This window comes from Lynx rufus, unplaced genomic scaffold, assembly GCF_022079265.1.
Source record: "Lynx rufus isolate CCGP_SWC_20201006 ecotype Redwood Valley unplaced genomic scaffold, mLynRuf1.p SCAF_9, whole genome shotgun sequence".
Lineage (NCBI taxonomy): Eukaryota > Metazoa > Chordata > Mammalia > Carnivora > Felidae > Lynx > Lynx rufus.
The window spans coordinates 111,045,188-111,064,456 of NW_025814897.1; the positions used below are offsets into that span (position 1 = coordinate 111,045,188).

The 19,269-nt window shown below is 45.9% G+C and overlaps 1 protein-coding gene across 5 annotated transcripts in view; it reads right to left on the minus strand.

Annotated features, from left to right (window-relative positions):
• KMT5B (lysine methyltransferase 5B) overlaps positions 1-19,269 on the minus strand; it is a 59,381-nt gene that overhangs the window by 36,923 nt on the left and 3,189 nt on the right. The window contains exon 1 of one of the 5 annotated variants that reach the window (XM_047072355.1): positions 4,124-5,165. The exons of the other annotated variants lie outside the window; for them this stretch is intronic. Within the exon in view, the coding sequence (XP_046928311.1) occupies positions 4,124-4,125 (2 nt within the window). The 5' untranslated portion in view covers positions 4,126-5,165. Of the gene's footprint in view, positions 1-4,123; positions 5,166-19,269 lie in introns of those variants that run through there. 5 annotated transcript variants of the gene reach the window in all.

Consider the following 19,269-nt stretch of genomic DNA (forward strand, 5'->3'; position numbering starts at 1 on the left):
GTTTGGCGGGGGTGGGGTGGAGGGTGGCGCGGGGGCGCTCAGCAAGGGCCACCAGGAGGGAAGGACAGGAGCAAGTCAAGGCCCGGCCGTGGCCCCCTCACCAAGCACACCCCGAGTTCGTGGAGGACACCACCCGAGGTGCGCCATGCGCTGCCCGATGCCTCCGAGGACAAGCGCACCACAAGTTCATCGAGAAAAGGGAGGGGACGCACATCCATGCCAAAAGGACGAGAGAGGTGCTGAGCGACGTCCCGGCAGCCATGAGGAGAGTGGCAGCCAAGGACTGAACTCCTCCCCTCTGTATGTAATAAATAATAAAGACTTTTTTGGAGGAAAAAAAAAAGGTAATTTAGTAACTAATGTTTCCACTCTTTAAAGACCACTCGGCTCCCCAAGCCATCCGGTGTCATCTGTGCTGTCATTCAGCACGCCCAGACTCTGGAGAGGAATTCACTCGTCTTGCTCATTGCTTGTGCTGCAAACAGCCACCGACAAAGAGTTAAGTGCTCGTAAGTGTCTATCTCCTGCTTGCCAGTAAGAATAATTTTGCACCTTGTTATGCGGACGTTTAGGTACAGCTTAATAATCTGCTCAAATTACACGTTTTGGTAGGGGCGTCTGGGTGGCTCGGTCGGTTAAGCATCGGGCTCTTGATTTTGGCTCAGGTCACAATTGCACGGTTCCTGAGTTCAAGCCCGGCGTTGGGACCTGTGCTGGCAGTACAGAACTCACTCAAGATTCTCTCTCTCTCTCCCCCTCTCTCTGCCCCTCACCTGCTTGTGCACTCTTTCTCTCTCTCCCAAATAAGCAAATAAGGGCGCCCGGGTGGCTCAGTCAGTTGAGTGTCCGACTTTGGCTCAGGTCATGATCTCACAGTCTGTGAGCTCGAGCCCCGCGTCGGGCTTTGGGCTGACAGCTCGGAGCCTGGAGTCTGCTTCAGATTCTGTGTCTCCCTCTCTCTCTGCCCCTTCCCTGCTCATGCTCTCTCTCTGTCTCAAAAATAAAAACATTAAAAAAAATTTTTTTTAAAACAAAATAAGCAAATGAATATTAAAAAAAATTACATGTTTTGGGAACAGTGTATTAACCGTGTGAGAAAATCCCAAGGATGTTCTCTTCTGTTACGAGGAGAGCTTAAGAAAAGGGGTCTAAGTCAAACTTTGTCCACAACAGCTCTGCCTTTCTGTTGTCAGTTTGAAGTCAATGCTCAAGGTACTTCAGGGACTGATACTCAAATACCAAAGTCTTGCCCATCACGAAATGTCTGCCTTTACAATAGCAACAAAAATTGAGTAATTGTAGTATCTGCCAATATAGAGATATCCCTCACCATCCGAATTTTAATTAGCTGAATTTGGGAAGTGAATGATTTGGCTAGTGGGGGATGCTCATAATCTGTAAGGCCCTTTGGAAATAAGAGTGTAACAGATCACAGAAAGGGATGTCCGTGGCATCACCTCACTATGGAATTATGCTCTAATACAAATCAGACTAAAAAGGCTCCAGGATAAGAAAGTGCAAAAACACAAAAGTTCAGAGCTATCTGAACGTTTCCTTCCATCTGCACGTGGAACCGACGCCAGAGAGGCTGACGCTCGTGCCCAGAGCCACGCAATCAGGCTGGGGGCAGGATCCCCAGGAGAACCCGGCACTGCCACCCGAGGGTCTCTCGCTAGACCACCCAGAGGCCGACTTCCCTTATTTTTTTACGAACGCACAGAGCAACACAAATGATAAACTATTCTGAGGTACTTCCAGAAATGTATACTTGGTCACGCCTTTAACAATACCCAACAAAAATACGAAACACTGAGTTTTTACCTGATCTCGGGTCTCCTCCACGGTCACAGGACTTGTGTGTGAATTCACAGTGGTAAAGTGTGTGTGCGAGCCACACGCTTACGTACAAAGGTAAAGAATGTCTGATCCGTACTAAGGATGCTGTTTACAAACGTTCTCTACTATGTATTCTTCTCCTGGCTCTTTCACTTAAATTCAATTAGCACTCAACTTTCATTTGCCTAGCCTTTCATTGTTCTTGTCCGCCTCACGAAACCCAGAAGACGCTGCACGAACAACAGAAAAGGCAGGTACGGGGCGCCTGGGTGGTTCAGCTGGTGAAGCGTCCGACTTCAGCCCAGGTCACGATCTCACCGTTCGTGGGTTCGAGCTCCGCTCGGAGCCTGGAGCCTGCTACGGATTCTGGGTCTCCCTCTCTCTGCCCCTCCCCCCACCCGCACTGTCTCGGTCTCAAAAACAAACATGAAAAAAATTAAAAAGAAAAAAAGGAAAGGCAGGTAAAACTACAGACACAGTGGTTATAAGCTGGAGATTTTTCAATTATTACATTTTATCAGACTGAACTCGAGACCTACTGACGACCGAATGTCCTGTACGTGTACTCAGAAGAAGAGGCAGAGGAATTAGGAGCAGGATGCTTCTGAAGCATAAAGACAAAGAAAGCTTGGAAAAAAGGCAAGGCCCACGACACTCTTCCTTCGCCTGTGCCTGTAACAGTCTGACCCATCTCTTCGTCTGGCTAACCTCTTCACACTCCAGGGTCTTCCTTGACCCTCACCGCCAAATTCAGGTGGACATCCCTACTACAAAACTTAGGTGAAAACCCTTATGTCACTACACTGCAATGGTCTGCCTGCCTCCTTAACTGCCCGGGTTCCTGAGGCCAAGAACTCATTTTCCTGTTCTCCAGCACAGCACAAACTGGATCCGAGGCCCTCGAGTGACGAAAGAATCAATAAATGAAGGTGCGGCCTATGCCTAACAGGAACGATCTCTGTATGTGTTTTAGGCTGTAAAATACCACAGTTATAACCTGACCCTCTCGAGTCCTCTCCTTAAGACGTGACTGCCGCCACTCGCGCGCCTCCCTACCACCCGCCCTCCCGCCTCCGCCCCGAGTCTGCACCTTCACAGGACCAGGACAGGACCAGGACCAGCGAGGTGCATCTGGTCCTTGAGGAAGCCCATCTCGAGAACGCCCTCACGGAACACACAACTCGTGGAGAATGTGTTTTTAGGACTCAGGAGTCCTGATATCCCTCGATGATGAGACATAAAATAGAACTACACATGGAACAGAAAAGAGCAACGTGGCTTCGGAGAGATTTAAGGGACAAAAGGAACAGTAAGTAATCTCTCCACTTAAGTCCCAACTGAGATTCTCACTCAGATAAAAAGCAGAAAACCTGGGGTGAAATCCAGCAACCTGCTTTTAATAAGCCCTCCAGGTGACTGTGACTCAACTCGGTGTGAAAGCTATTGTTCTCAGTTACTTCCTCATCCACTAGCTCATCTGACAGGGCAGAGAACACAGGCCAAAATTTTAATCTGAGGACATTAGACCTCTCGACCAATTTTTTTCCCTGAGAATTAAGAAAAGTTCGCCAAGAAGTCATTTTAGCAGCACACTTCAGCCCAGTGCGTGGAACACAGAAATTATACGTAACTTCAATGAAATGAGGGTGAGGATTAATGATCCATCCAAACTGAAGCAAATTCATAACCTCAAGCCTCATTTTTTACAAGTTTTGTTTCGTTTTGTTGTAGAGAGAGTGTGTGCGAGCAGGAGAGGGGCAGAGAGAGAGAATCTCAGGCGTGCCTCACACAGCGCGGAGCCCGACGTGGGGACCGTGAGATCACGACCTGAGCCGAAGCCCCGAGTGAGCCCCCCAGGCGCCCCTCCAGTCTCACTTCTATTGCAGTCAACCGATACTATTTTGTTTGAACTTTTAAGATACTAAGGTATCACGCCGTCAATCACAGAACATGGCTGAATTTCACTGGTATGACTACACTGCCCGCCTGGATACTTTCTAGCCGAGGCTCCCACACGCTCCCCTGGTCCCCTGGTCCCCTTGTCCAGACGGCGGCAGTTACCGTTAAGGCAAAAGACATTACTTAAGCTCACAAATGAAGTGTTTTGTAAAAAGCAGTTCTAGCGAAACTATCAGAATTTGGGGGCTATTTATAAATTTCTAGCTCAAAATGAACGTATGCCCTACTAATCATGAGGTCGCTGTTTGTCTGTTCTGGCCTCCTGAGTGCGGACTCTTCCCGTCGGTGCCATCTTTCCTCTAAGACCACAAGCTGAAAGAATACTTACATGTTAAAGGTGGAGACGGAATCCCAAAAGCTCACACAGCTGACATCGTAGTAGCCGGTGGAGAAACATGGGGAGGCCAGCAAAGCCTAAAGCCTTTCACGGCTCCCACAGCGGCCGCACGCCCCCAACATCAGCAAGGGTGCGGTCTCTCTGGCCCGGGGAACAGCTGGCTCACAAATACCACCATGGACTTGGCTTGGTTGACAGCGTCTGAACCAACTGGCCACTGTATTCAGAAGTAAGAATTACCTGAAATTCACCGCAAAATTGGCAGAAAAAAAAAATTTCAAAGGGTAGCGGTCACTCCTTAAATGGAGTAACGATGCCAAATCCCCCTCTGTTCCGATTCCCCAATATGGTTGACCCCTGAACAACATGGATCCACTTCTGTGTCAATTTTTTCCCGATAAATGCAGTCCAGCACTGTGAATGTGTTTTCTCTTTCTTAGGATTTTCTCAATCACACCTTCTGGAGCTTTATTGCAGAATACAGCGTATCATACACGTAATATACAAAACTCACGTTAACCATTTATTTTGTCGATAAGGCTTCCAGTCAACAGTAGACTGTTGGTAGCTAAGTTTTTGGGGAGTCAAAAGTTGTATGTGGAATTCTGACCACACAGGGGGTTCAAGGGTCAAGTGCGTAAATCAGGAAAATCATTAGACATCTATTACATTCCGGTTCCAGGCCCGGGGGATACAGCAAAGGACAAAACCAGGTTTCTGCCCTCATCTGTGCTTACATTCTAATGAAAAAATCGCTGGGAAGTAACAAATTAGCAATTAAATGCCAGCACCTTGGAGAAAATCAAGCGGTTTCTAAGTGGCAGGGAGTGTTTCAGGTGACACAGGGGTGGGAAGGGGAGGCAGCAGAGGGTGTGCAGGGGACCAGCACAGAGTCCAGCGTGGCTGCGGCGGGGTAAGCAGGGAGGGGGCAGGAGGGAGACCGGAAGGGGTGCCAGAACATGTAACGGAGAGTGTCAAAGCCACTGCTGACACCTGGGCATGGACTCTCAGGGAGATGGAAAGCAGGACTGACGTGGTCTAAGTTACAATTTTAATTTTTTTTTTTAATTAATGTTTATTTATTTTTGACAGAGAGACAGAGCATGAGTGGGGGAGGGGTGGAGAGAGAGGGACACACAGAATCCGAAGCAGGCTCCAGGCTCTGAGCTGTCAGCCCAGAGCCCGACGCGGGGCTCGAACTCACGGACTGTGAGATCATGACCTGAGCCGAAGTTGGACGCTCAACCAACTGGGCCACTCAGGCGCCCCTAAGTTACAATTTTAAAGGCCCACACTAGCCGCTTGCTATGTGGAGGAAAGCTCACAGATAAATGCTTTTTAAAAAGCAGATCTAATGAAGCCAGTAATAAGTGGGGAACACGAGAGAAAGCACCAGTTAAGAGGCTACTGCAATGAACCAGTGGCCTGGGGCAGCACGGGTGGCAAGAAGTCACTGGTTTTGGGATCTTTTCTGAAGGTTCGCAGATAGACAGGATCTGCAAGCGGACCGTGGGAAAGCGGACCGTGGGAAAGAGGGGACTCTAACAGGCCTCCAAATTGAAGCACAGAATTTACAGAGGTGGCAAGGACTACAGGCAGCTCAGGTTTTGGCAGGGGTCGGGGCGCAGGAGTTGAGTTTCGGTCATGTTCGAGATGCCCAGGAGAGACAGACGCCAGACGGGCCGCTGGACCTAAGGGCCTGGAGTACTGGTCCAGGCTGGCCGGTGCCCTAACGGGACAAGATGCAATCACCCAGGGGGTGAGTGCAGGTGAAAGAAGGCTAAGGACACAGGGAGCCGCCCTCAGACCAGGACCCAGCAGCAACGGCAACTGAAAGGAGCAACTAGTCAGGGAGGAAAAGCAAAGAGCAAACAGGGACCAGCGCTTCAGGAAGCGCGTGACCGACTCGGGCACGGGCCGCAGACGCTCACAGGGCAAAGCTCTTTCACGCATCAAAACTCAAGGGCAAGATGGGCCGCTGACGATCTGAGAACAGACGTGAAGTGTTGAAACATGGGCTCGTGGGGAAAGAGTTAGATGGCAGAGGGGAACATAGGGAATAATGAACAGAAAGAGTCCTAAGTCCTGTGTCATTTGTTTCAAATGAGAGAAAGCTGCATGTGACCGAAAGAATACATGTAAATTAAACTCAGGGGAGGGAGATGAAAGGAAGGTTAATTTGAGATCAGCATGCCTTCAGAGTTTATATGGCTCTTTTTTAACAACAAGTTTTTAAACAGATTCCCGGGGCGCCTGGGTGGCTCAATCGGTTGAGCGTCCACTTCGGCTCAGGTCACGATCTCGCGGTCTGTGAGTTCGAGCCCCGCGTCGGGCTCTGTGCTGACGGTTCAGAGCCTCGAGCCTGCTTCCGATTCTGTGTCTCCCTCTCTCTCTGCCCCTCCCCTGCTCATGCTGTCTCCCTCTGTCTCAAAAATAAATAAAAACATTAAAAAAAAAAAAAAGATTCCTTTTCTAAAGGAATAACAAAGAGCACCTGAGCGTAACAGGGCGTTCCTGAGGGGGCTGCACAAGCTCGGCTCCCTCTACTTTCCAGAGTGCTCACAAGAACAAGAACGGTGCAAGCAGGCTCTAAGGAAGGGCGGTTGAGGCAGCACTCGGGGACAGCCAGTACGTGTCCCTGAGAGGTTCACCCACTCTGAAGTCAACCGGAAAGGAAGATTCACTTCACGTGGCTTCACTGGACCAACAGGTGGGGAAGGAATTCAGATTCTTCAGATTCTACCATCAACCCTGGATTTAAAAAAAAGGGTCGACGGGGCCCCTGGGTGGCTCAGTCTGTTAAGAGTCTGACTTCGGCTCAGGTCATGATCTCACGGTTCATGGGTTCGAGCCCTGCACTGGGCTCTGTGCCGTCAGCTCGGAGCCTGGAGCCTGGTTCAGATTCTGTGACTCCCTCTCTCTGCCCTTTCCCCGCTCATGCTCTGTCTCCCCCCATCCCCTCTCTCAAAAATAAATAAACGTTAATAAAATTTTTTTTAAAAGACCTGCACTCCAAGAGGACAATATTTAAAGACTTACAGTTGTATTTAAAGAGGAAACTTTTTAGGGGCACCTGGCTGGCTCAGCTGGTGGAGTACATGACTTGACCTCGGGGTGGTGGTTCAAGGCCCACGGTGTGTGTAGAGATTACTCAAAAATAAAAAATGTTTACAGTGCCTGCGTGGTCAGTTGGTGAAGTGTCTGACTCTTGGTTTCAGCTCAGGTCATGATCTCAGTTTCCTGAGTTCGAGCCCCGCATTGGGCTCTGTGCTGACAGCATGGAGCCTGCTTGGGAGTCTCTCTGCTCCACCCCCCTGCCCCCACTCACGTTGTCTCTGTCTCTCTCAAAAATAAATAAACATAAAAAAGAATTTACAAAGAAGTTTATAAAGAAAAAAAAAAAGAGGAAACTTCCTATGATAATACCACTAAGGTAAGAGGCACACCACACATTTCAAATCACCAACAGCATTCCCTATCTTTGGGGGAATGAAAGGAACATAAAAAAATTTACCCTCCAAATGTTTACAGCAAATCTATTTATAATTGGAAAAAAAAAAAACCCAACCAAACAAAAAACCCAATACTTAAAAAATTTTCAAAGCAAAGCAGAGTTGTTTCACAGAAAATGTGCTTGGTTCACATCAAGTGCCTGCACTGTTCCAGCAGTGACAGAGCATCAACAAACGTCAATGTCCTTCTCTCCTTCCATTGTCCCTTTATGGGCACACAAGGGGTTATGGACTGTTGAGTGACTTCTGACTTAACTGCTCATGCTCAATTTGAAAACTCTGTTCCAATCCTTTCCTACTTGAATGTCTTAAACACAAACCAGAATTTTAAAAACTGTCAGTAAAATGAAAACAATGACTCTGAATAAATCAAGAATTTTAATATAATTCCTGTGACACCATCAGGAATTTTCTAACCAGGTGAGCCTGGGTGACTCAGTCGGTTGAGCATCTGACTCTTGATTTGGGCTCAGGTCACGATCTCAGTTCGTGAGATCAGTCCCCAAGTCGGGCTCTGTGCTGGCAGCATGGAGCCTGCTTGGGATCCTCTGTCTCCCTCTCTCTCTGCCCCTCCCACACTCATTCATGGTCCGTCTCTCTCTCTCTCTGTCTGTCTCTGTGAAAATAAACAAACATTAAAAAAAAAAAAGGGGCGCCTGGGTGGCTCAGTCGGTTAAGCGTCCGACTTCGGCTCAGGTCACGATCTAACGGTCCATGAGCTCAAGCCCCGCGTCGGGCTCTGGGCTGATGGCTCAGAGCCTGGAGCCCGTTTTGGATTCTGTGTCTCCCTCTCTCTCTGACCCTCCCCCGTTCATGCTCTGTCTCTCTCTGTCTCAAAAATAAATAAACGTTTAAAAAAAATTTTTTTTTTAAAATTCTCTAACCAGGGGCGCCTGGGTGGCGCAGTCGGTTAAGCGTCCGACTTCAGCCAGGTCACGATCTCGCGGTCCGGGAGTTCGAGCCCCGCGTCAGGCTCTGGGCTGATGGCTCAGAGCCTGGAGCCTGTTTCCGATTCTGTGTCTCCCTCTCTCTCTGCCCCTCCCCCGTTCATGCTCTGTCTCTCTCTGTCCCAAAAATAAATAAACGTTGAAAAAAAAAATTTAAAAAAAAAAAAAAAAATTCTCTAACCAGACTACATGTTGAACTTGTCTCAGTTTATCTTCGAGAAATTATCCAATGGCAAAGAAACAAGTCCCATGTGGTTGAGAAGGTAGCACACGTTTTTAAGGTTTATCTTTATTATTTATTTTGAAAGAGAGAGAGTGCTAGCAGGGGGGAGGGGCAGAAGAGAGAGGGAGAGAGAATCTTAATCTTAAGCAGTCTCCATGCTCAGTGTGGAGTCTGATGTGGGGCTCAATCCCACAATTGTGAGATCATGACCCAAGCTGAAATCAAGAGTCTGACACTTAATCAACTGAGCCACCCAAGCGCCCCTACACACATTTTTAAAAAGCAGGATTAAAAAATAAATAAATAAAAGCCTGCCAGAGGACTTTTCAAAAACTTTACTGAGAAAAAACAGAGCAAACAATTTTCAAGTGATTCAGCTACAATATCCTAAGAAAACAATCTGAAACACCAAATAGCTAACAGAATTATCTCCGGAGAATGAGATCACAAGCAATTTTTTTGTTACGCGGTATATCTTTCACAAGGTTCAACTTCTCAAAATGAGCATGTATTACTTTTATAATAAAAATTTGAACACAGAGATATTAAAAGGAAAATAAGACAGACATCACAAAAATCCTTCTGCATCATTTTTATGTATGTCGTCAAAGCCAATTTCTAAAATCTTAATTATAGCAATTCAAACATCAGGGAAGTCTAACACGTGACTGAAATACTTCCACAAGTTTCTGACGCCTCTGCTTAGAGACCGTGATATTCCAGTACCACAGTCGCAGCCTCCCTGGAGCTTTATTGTTAAAATAAGCACAAGGAAGACAAACACAAAAGCATAAAAATGAAAGAAAGCACTGTCCAGAGAGAAAACAGCCCCCCCCCCCAAAGAACAAAAGTGTCCCCCCCACCCCCACCCCCGGGGCCAGCAGTGACTGCACAGGCTAGGGTCAGTGCAACCCACCAGTGAAGTAAAAATCCAATTTCCCTTCTGGGGCCTCACATGTCCAACCTCCGTGCAATAGCAGAAACACAAGTAGTATCTGGAAATTGTTAAGAACTACCAGTAACACAACTTGCCTTGCTGATCCCCAAAAGGTCCTGCATGGTGCGGCCCTGCCCCTCTCCCCGCGCTCCAGCCGGACCTCCAGACACAGCCCGGGGCCTCATCCCTCTAGTGTGCTAGGCGTGTACACGGGCTCTGTACCTGGGATGCCGTCAGGCTGCCCATCAGTCCCCCCACCCCCAGCCCTCCGTCCCACAGGCTGCCTTCTTAGAAGCTTTCTCTTTCAACTGTCCTCGCTTCTTCGTGTAATTACGTGACGACACCTGGCTTTCCCACTGCAGCGGATGCTAGCTAAGGTGCACTCTGGGGTCACTGGAACCTAGCACAAGGCTCAACAAACCACAGGTCCGTTCCTATCACATCTCCCTTTTTAGGCTCAAACCTAACTGCTACATACAGGCCAACTGGTGATTAGTACTTTCTTTTGAATCTAAAGTTACAAAAGGACTCCACCATGATATATCAAAGAATTGCAAATCTCTTTATCAAATTATGCCAAATCCATCTGTAATCAATAGATATCCAAGGTCCCACGGAATTCTAAAATAATAATTCATACTATCAGGCCAATATAAGAAGCCCCTGCAAATCTATCAGAACCACGTGTGATCAATATCCCACGTTACAACACGCTAAGCCTAGAATACATTTTGACAAGACAGTTAAGCACTCGAGAAAACTATCGTGAATTTATGATCAGACTTGTAACCTTACAGCTTGCTCTTATAAATACTGTCAGAAAGAAGTGTCATTTGCGACGTCAGACGAGTAAGTATCACTTCTTCTTTTTCCCCAGGTTTTGTAGAGTCAAAGCGATCAAGCGTTTTGCTTCAGCCAACTTAACAGCATCTCCAGGCAGCCTCAGGTGGTAAAGGCCCTTCTGATGCGGCAAGAGATGGCGCCAGACTGGGAGCAATTTCCCACAATGCATCGTAATGCTCCACCCACCCCCTTTCAGGATAAAATGATGGCCAGAGACGGGATCATGAATCATGCTGAAATGGTAGTGCTAACTGCTACAAAGGAGACTATAGTAGGCTGGAAAACGGTCCCCAAAGATATCGGGTCCTAATCTGGAGCCTGTGAAGGTTTATAAAGCAAAGGTTCTTTGGAGAGGCAGTTAAGTTATGGGTTCTGAAACGAAACAGGTTATCTGAGTGGGCTCTCAATGCTATCACAAGCGGCCCTACAAGAGGGCAGCAGAGGGAGATCTGACAGGAGAGGCAAGGCCGTGCAAGCTAGGGGAGGGGGAGCCATACCTCGCCTTGATTTTGGCTGGCCCTGTGAAACAGCGGGCGAACTTCTGGCCTCCCCAGCGGAGAATACACTGCTGCTGTCTTAACACCAGATTTGTGGCAGTTTGTTACAGCAGCCACAAGAAACTAATACAGAGACCTGACAAAGTAAACCGAAGGAAAAATGCTTTACAGTTACCAGACCCCCAAAACACATAAAATTGCAACGTATCACAGGAAAAACTTATAAACACCTTTAAAAAGTTGTTTTAAATATACTTTTAAAAACGGTTATCATGGGGCACCTGGGTGACTCAGTCGGTTAGGCGTCCAACTTCGGCTCAGGTCACGATCTCGCGGTTCGTGGGTTTGAGCCCCGCGTCGGGCTCTGGGCTGACAGCTCAGAACCTGGAGCCTGTTTCGTGTTCTGTGTCTCCCTCTCTCTCTGCCCCTCCCCCGTTCATACTCTGTCTCCCTCTGTCTCAAAAATAAATAAACGTTAAAAAAAATGTTTTTAAATAAAAAAATAAAAACGGTTATTTCCCCCTTCAACTGCCATTATAAATCATGGCTACAGAGAGAGAGATACAGATTTTGAAGATAAAGCTAGCATCTCAATCACACATTTTGCTGAGGCACTGCTTTAACCCCAGATAACCAAGACCTTCCGTAGAAGTGTTACGATTGCACATTTGTTTATATTCATGTAAACATTTTACAATAAAAACGAAAGTTAAAACCCAGAGAGGAGATTTTTCACTTAGCAGAACATCTGAAACAGCAAAACATGCACTCCTGGTAAGTCCACGAGCAGACATCACAACACTTAAACCCACTTATTCGGCCACTGATCTGCGACTCAGTGTGTAATCAACCCGTCTCTGATGGTTGTAGTATGAAATGTACTGATTCATCAGTCTTTATTTATCCACATCCGATATGTATCACAACAAAGGATTCGTGTCTCCAATTGTCTCAGTAGCATTTCCAAAATAAAGGTGTTAGCTGATGCGGTTGTCGGGAGAAATTCCACAGAAACAAAACAACCTGCTTCCCCATCTCTCCACATCTGACCCATTTGCTTACCTAGTAGAGCCTATAAATGAAATCAAGGATGCTTCCTTTGTTACTCTTCCCTAAGACCCAAACAGCACTTTATTTTTCTATAAACAGATGCCACCTAGTGTCAAAAGTCTGTAAGTACAGCCAATAATTCCTCAGAAGATAGGAGTTAAGTAGAACAAAGAACAATCAATCCATTCTCACAGGGCAAAGACAAGGGTGACGAAAAACTTCCAAAAGGTGACTCTTGGGCCAGGTCTTAAAGGCCAAGACTAAGCCTGCAAGGGGCAGAGCACAGAGGGTTCAGGATGTGGCTCTCGATGGATGGGGGGGTCAATGCACCTAGGTTCCGCTCCGGCCCCATTCATTACCCTCCAGCAGTACAGCCATGGACAGGTCATTCAACCTCACAAATGCCTCATGAGTACAATGAAAATAGGGCCTACCTCCCTGGTTTGGCACAGGATTTAACAAGCAGAAATTGCTAATAAAATAAAGATCTCCAACTGTCCCCTCTTTTCAGGCAACAAACACGGAAACAGAGGGTCAGACAGGTTGCCGCATTGTTCACAAAACTTAAAACAATCAAGCAAATGGGGCACCTGGGTGGCTCAGTCGTTTAAACATCTGATTCTTGGTTTCTGCCCAGGTCATGATCTCACGGTTTGGGAGTTTGAGTCCCGCGCTGGGCTCCGTGCTAACAGCACTGGGCCTGCTTGGTATTCTCTCTCTCAACTAAATAAACTTAAAAAAAAAAAAAAAAAAAATCAAGCAGAAATTTGCCCTCCATTCCTTATCCTAGAGTTATGACTCTCTCAAGAAAAATATCGTATCACCATACCCATGAAAAGAAATACAAATTTTCAAGAGAATAAAAAAATACCAGATTTATGCTACAGAACAGAGACCAGCCTTGCTTGTCGTACTGCTCCCGAAGAGAAGGGAAGGGAAGAGAAGAGAAGGAATGTGACTCTGGCAACAATGTATGATTACAAATCATACCAAACTACACCTTCACACGTCAACAACCAGAGGGACTACAGATTTTGTTACAGTGGAATCCCGCTTGATGTGTTTCTGGTGAAACATTTTTTCCTTACTGCAACTCCACTTTCTTTTTCAAGACTTTAAGTAATCTCTACCCCAACGTGGGGCTTGAACTCACAGCCCCGAAATGAAGAAGTCAAGTGCTCCTCCGACTCAGCCAGCCAGGCACCCCACTGTAACTCCACTTTAAAAAAAATAAATAATACTCCCTTCACTCATTACCATTTAATTCTCACATCCTGTGAAACAGGAACTTCTTTTTTTTGGGGGGGGGGGGTTATACAGAGGAAAGGTTGCAGAATTTGTTCAACTGTACTCCGTGAAGTATCCTAGTGGTAAAATGCACGTGACTGGAGGCAGAGAGGAAATTAAATCAACAAGACCAGTGGACAGTGGAGAAAAAGCTCTGGTGTTTCACATGGAAGGTTGGCAAGACTTGGTAACAAATCAGACACAGGTGGTGAGGACCAGAAAGGAATTTAAGACAGGTCAGAAGTCTCTAGCTGGGGAGACTGCAAGACTGCCATTAACTGAATTAGGGACTAAAGACGGAACAGGTTTATAGGAAAGATGAGAAAGCTTAAATGTGCTAAATTTGAGAAGGGGGTCACAACCCAAGTGAAGTGCTCATAAGACATCATAATTCAGGAGAAAAGTGGGGGCTGTTAAGACGGTAATGTTAACAAAAGGACTTTACAGGTTCCCAAGCATTTCAACATTCTCTCAATTCAAAGAATCACAGAACTTCAGAGCTTTTTGCCTTGGACTGAAAGAAACAGGCTCAGGAGATAAATTCCCTGCCCAAAGTAATTCACTTCTGACAAGATAATATGCTACCAATACATGAACCCAAAGGAAAAAAAAAAACTTGAGTTTTATCATGGGCAGTTAAATGGAAGGAAAGGAAGAGGGAAGAGAGAAGAAATACAACGGGCAAGAGGCACACACTGGGAGAGAAACGGGGGTCTTGCAAAGCAGCACCCGCTTAGTTTGGGGATGAGTGCAGTTAGGGGCCTGGCACATCGTCCAACACACAGCTAAGTAAACGTCTGCTCAAGACACGAGCGAAGAAAAGAACGCGGCAGGGGTGGCCTGGCAGTCCCCGCCACGACAGAGAGCCCTCTCAGCTCTCTTTTCCAGGCACCACTTTCACAAGATTGCTCTTACCAGCATCGGAGAACTGTGCTGGCACCTGTATGCCCATGTCACTTACACCCGCCACAGCCCCTTTCCACGTGCTTGTTAACACTGAATAAAAACATTACGTTCTGCAACGTGCACTCTCCATACAGTTAAAGTATCAAACGTGCACAATGACATACACAACACCCCCGCTATCATCCCCATTTTACAAATGAGAGCAGGCCCTAGAGAATCCGAAACAAGTTAAGCCAAGGCTGGGTTACGAGCCCGTACACCCTCGACACTATGAAGGAAGCGGTACAATCCTGATGCAGACAAAATCTTAAACATACTCGGCCCCGTATTTGAAGAGTAAGAACCTAGAACAAAAGAGGCACGGTTCCTAATTTCATGGAGCTCAGAGGACAGTGTGGAAAGAGAAACAACCCAGTAAGTATGAAACCACAAATTCCAGGAAGAGCCTTAAAGGGAACAAATAGGATGTTGGGAAAGAGAATAATGTGGGAACAGACTTGACATTGGATAATCAGGGAAAATAAAGAGCACATATATAGAAAAAAAATCACCTTTTTTTTGGGGGGGGGTGTCAAAAACACTCCTGGTACCTATTTACATGCAAGCACCAAATATTTTCTGAGGCAACTGGCTTTGTCTAAATCCTCTTGGACCCTGAGTGAGGTTTGTTTTTCTCTTTTGAAGGGCAGAGAGGTCTCCATATGGCCTCTCTAGCCCCAGACTCCACTGGTTCACTAGCTGAAGGATCAGGCCCCCCTTTACTCCTCAGTGGGGAGAACTTCATCTTCCTAAGAGTAGGTTGGTTTTCTTGCTAAAAATACATATCGCTCCACATCATGCAATATCATAAGCATTTCCTTGAAAATAAAAATACTCCTCAGAGATCATTACGCTGTATCAGTTACTGCACCCTTGTTCTACAAATCAGACAGACAAAATGAATCATTCTGCAGACGTAGAATCCAGCATTTATCAAGAACCTACTGGGAGCCATCAGGCGGGCACTGTTCGTGGTGCTGGAATACTGGTTGTGTCCGTGGAACGCTAGAGGGCGCATGTGAGCTTCAGCTTTTAGGAACATCGGGCATGGTTAACAGGGTAGGAGACCATGCAAATCCAAAGGGAAGCCCGTGAAAATTGGGTATCTGAAGAAGAGGGCAGAAAGGTGCAGTAGCGGAAAGAGGGATGACCCTTCCCTGAAGGGGCCTTCTGCCTGCGAGGCAATCCCAATGCCATCAAGGAAATTCTGCTGGGCAGGAGTCCTGATAAAGATGCTCAAGTTAAAACACAGGTGCCTGTTTCACCCTAACACATGACAGGGTTCACCGGCATGGCAATCCTTTGAGGCAGGTGAGACGGATACTGACACTACAAATGAGATGGCTGAAGCTCAGAGACAAAGTTGTTTTCCTGAAGTCAAATTGCTATTTGATGGTAAGGCTGGCTCTAAAACCCTAGTGTTTGAACTGACGTCTGGGGTTTACTCCAATACTTGAGCCACATGTGCATCACCCATAAATAAAGAGGCTTATCACTAGGGAATGCTCCCCTACGTCTGTTTGCTTTTTCTTCTGTGTACTATTGTAACAGAAAACAAAGACATCTTGTAGAGATGCGACTTACAAATAGGAGCCGTGCAGAAGTAGAAGCCATCAAGCTTTTGGAGCCACTGATAAGCTCTAGTCTCTCAATTCTAAAACCCAACTGACTGTAAGCCACAGATCAATTCAATAACATTTCAAAAAAAAAAAAAAAAGGAAAAACTACATAGGATATATAGATGAACTATGTCTTACCAATTAGAGATATAAGAAAAAAAAATTTTTTTAAGTAGACTTCATGCCCAGCATGGGTTCCACCCTGAGATCAAGACCCGAGCTGAGGTCAAGAGTCGGACACTCAACTGACTGAGCCACCCAGGTGCTTGGGAGATGTCAAAATATTAAGATAGCCCTTAGAAGTTAAGAAAATAGGATAGCAATTAAATGTAAAAGATAAAATGTAATTTAGAATCGTAAGGGATCTCGAGATTAAAGTTCAGTTGACAAAGCTGAGGCTTGGCCCAATGTCTTATATAAGTAATGACAGAGCAGACTGAAACATAGGTACTGGTTCTTACTCCAACGGTCCTTCATCCAGCTCCAGAATTATATGTAATGTAGTCATAATTGCACACAACGCTAGAAGACTGTGTAGTGTCTGAGTCTGTCTCTCACACACATCCGACAGCCCAAAATCTGGCTGGCACCGGCGGAAGCCAGAGGCAGTAAGTGGCCAAACTGGTTCTAGGAACCCTTTAGCATGACGGATGCAAAACTGTGAAGCAAACCATAATTTAGAGCAAAACATAATTGAGAGCATCAATGACTACAGAAATTAGTGACTTTTTTTCTTCCTCTTGTGAGAATGTTTTAGAATGCAAATGGTTCCTGGTTCCATCACCAACTATATAAAAATAACATATCCACTCTAACTCACTGCCTCCAAGCAATATGGGTGTCAAAAGTTGTTTTTTTTTTTTAATTTTTTTTCAACGTTTTTATTTATTTTTGGGACAGAGAGAGACAGAGCATGAACGGGCGAGGGGCAGAGAGAGAGGGAGACACAGAATCGGAAACAGGCTCCAGGCTCTGAGCCATCAGCCCAGAGCCCGACGCGGGGCTCGAACTCACGGACCGCGAGATCGTGACCTGGCTGAAGTCGGACGCTTAACCGACTGCGCCACCCAGGCGCCCCTCAAAAGTTGTTTTAAGCTAACGCTAGACATTAATGCAGCTTTACAAAAATAAGGTTATGAGTCTTTTCTGTATGGATGGATTCTCCCCATGGCATTCCTTTAAAACAGTAAAAATCAGGGCACCTGGGTGGCTCAGTCAGTTGAATGTCTGACTCTTGGTTTTGGCTCATGTCATGATCTCACAGTTTGTGAGTCGAGCCTCCACTGGGCTCTGTGCTGTCAGCACAGAGCCTGCTTGGGATTCTCTTTGTCTGTCTGTCTCTCTGCCCCTCCCCCACTCATGTATGCACATGCAGTCTCTCTCAAAATAAACTTAAAAAAAATTAAAATACAGTAAAACCTTGGTTGGCAAGCATAATTCGTTCAGGAAACACGCTTGTAGTCCAAAGCACTTGTGTATCAAAGCGAATTTCAAGAAACATTGGCTCATTTGGGATCATGTGACATCTGGCATCACATACTACTCGTACTGCAAGACACTGCTCATTTATCAAGTTGAAATTTATTCGAAATGTTTGCTTGTCTTGCAGAACACTTCCAGAACAAGTTACTTGCAATCCAAGGTTTTACTAAAATCCTGTCATGCAGTTAAATGAAGGTATATGTTATGAAAATTTGGGAATATGTCTGTTGATCAAAATAGATTTGTAAGTGATAAGTACTTTCTTCCATTTGACTCGGAAAAGAGAAACTCAGATCACGTTAATAAATACAGGGTTAGATATTGGTCAGGAATGACCTTTCCTCTCAGCCAAGACTTCTATATTCTAGGAAATACCAAATTAGGGGGAAGAAAAGGGATTGCAATAATAACTAAAGTAAAAACAGATCTGTAGAATCTGGGGTGTGTGGGGGGGAGGGGACGATGTAGAGTTGGTAGGAAGATTTTAAAGAAAGGTGTTAAACTTTCCCTCATTAAAAACCCTTTAGGGGCACCTGGGTGGCTCAGTTGGTTAAGCGTTCAACTCTTGATTTGGGCTCAGGTAGTGACCTCATGGTTTGTGGGACCAAGCCTCGTGTCAGGCTCTTCACTAACAGTGCGGAGCCTGCTTGGAATTCTCTTTCTCGCCCTCTCTGCCCCTCCCCCACTCTCACACACATGCACACCCACTCACTCCGAAAACAAATACACATAAAAACAAAAATCCCGGGCACCTGGGCGGCTCAGTTGGTTAAGCATCCGACTTTGGCTAAAGTCATGATCTCACTGTTCATGGGTTTGAGACCCATGTCAGGCTCTGTGCTGATAGCTCGGAACCTGGAGCCTACTTCGGGTTGTGTGTGTGTGTGTGTGTGTGTGTGTGTGTGTGTGTGTGTGTGTGTGTGTCTGCCCCTCCCCAGTGCCACACGCACACTCTTTCTCTCTCAAAAATAAATAAAACGTTAAAAAAAAATTTTTTTTAAATCCTTTAGACAGAGGCACCTGGCTGGCTCAGTCAGTAGAGCTTCCCACTCTTGATCTGGGGGCCATAAGTTTAAGGTCCACATTGGGTGTAGAGATCACTTAAATTTAAAAGTCTTTTTTGTTGTCGTTTTATTTATTTTTGAGAGAGAGAGAGAGAGAGAGAGAGAGACAGGGTACGAATGGAAGAGGGGCTGAGAGAGAGGGAGACAGAGAATCAGAAGCAGGCTCCAGGCTCTGAGCCATCAGCACAGAGCCCGATGCGGGGCTTGAACCCACAAAACGTGAGATCATGACCTGAGCCGAAGTCAGATGCTTAACTGATTGAGCCACCCAGGCGCCTCCACTTAAATTAAAAAAAAAAAAACAAAAACAAATCTTTTTTAAGGAAAACCCTTTAGACAATGCCCTAGGGTACTCACTCCCTACTGTTTGCTAGGACCCCTTCCTTGTACAGCTCGTTCAATGGAACTCAGGCATTAATTAAAACTTCAAGGCTTAAGTCCCATTTCAAACTTAAGAGCTCCAAATGTAAAGTTGTTTTATGAGTTCAAAGTTGGCAGTCTACCCAAGAAATTACTCTTCAAATCACTGTGTTCTAATGCTTAGAACACCCTAATGATTGCAATTTAAAGTGCATTAGCTAGTTTTAATTTTATCTTGTAATAATGTGGGCTTGTGCTTCTTACAGCAATGGAAACCATTTCCTACATCAAGACAGGCCAGTAAAATAAGCTTTTCCCCCCCAAAATAAAAACTAAGAATCAGACTGAAAAATTAAGTTACATCCTATAAA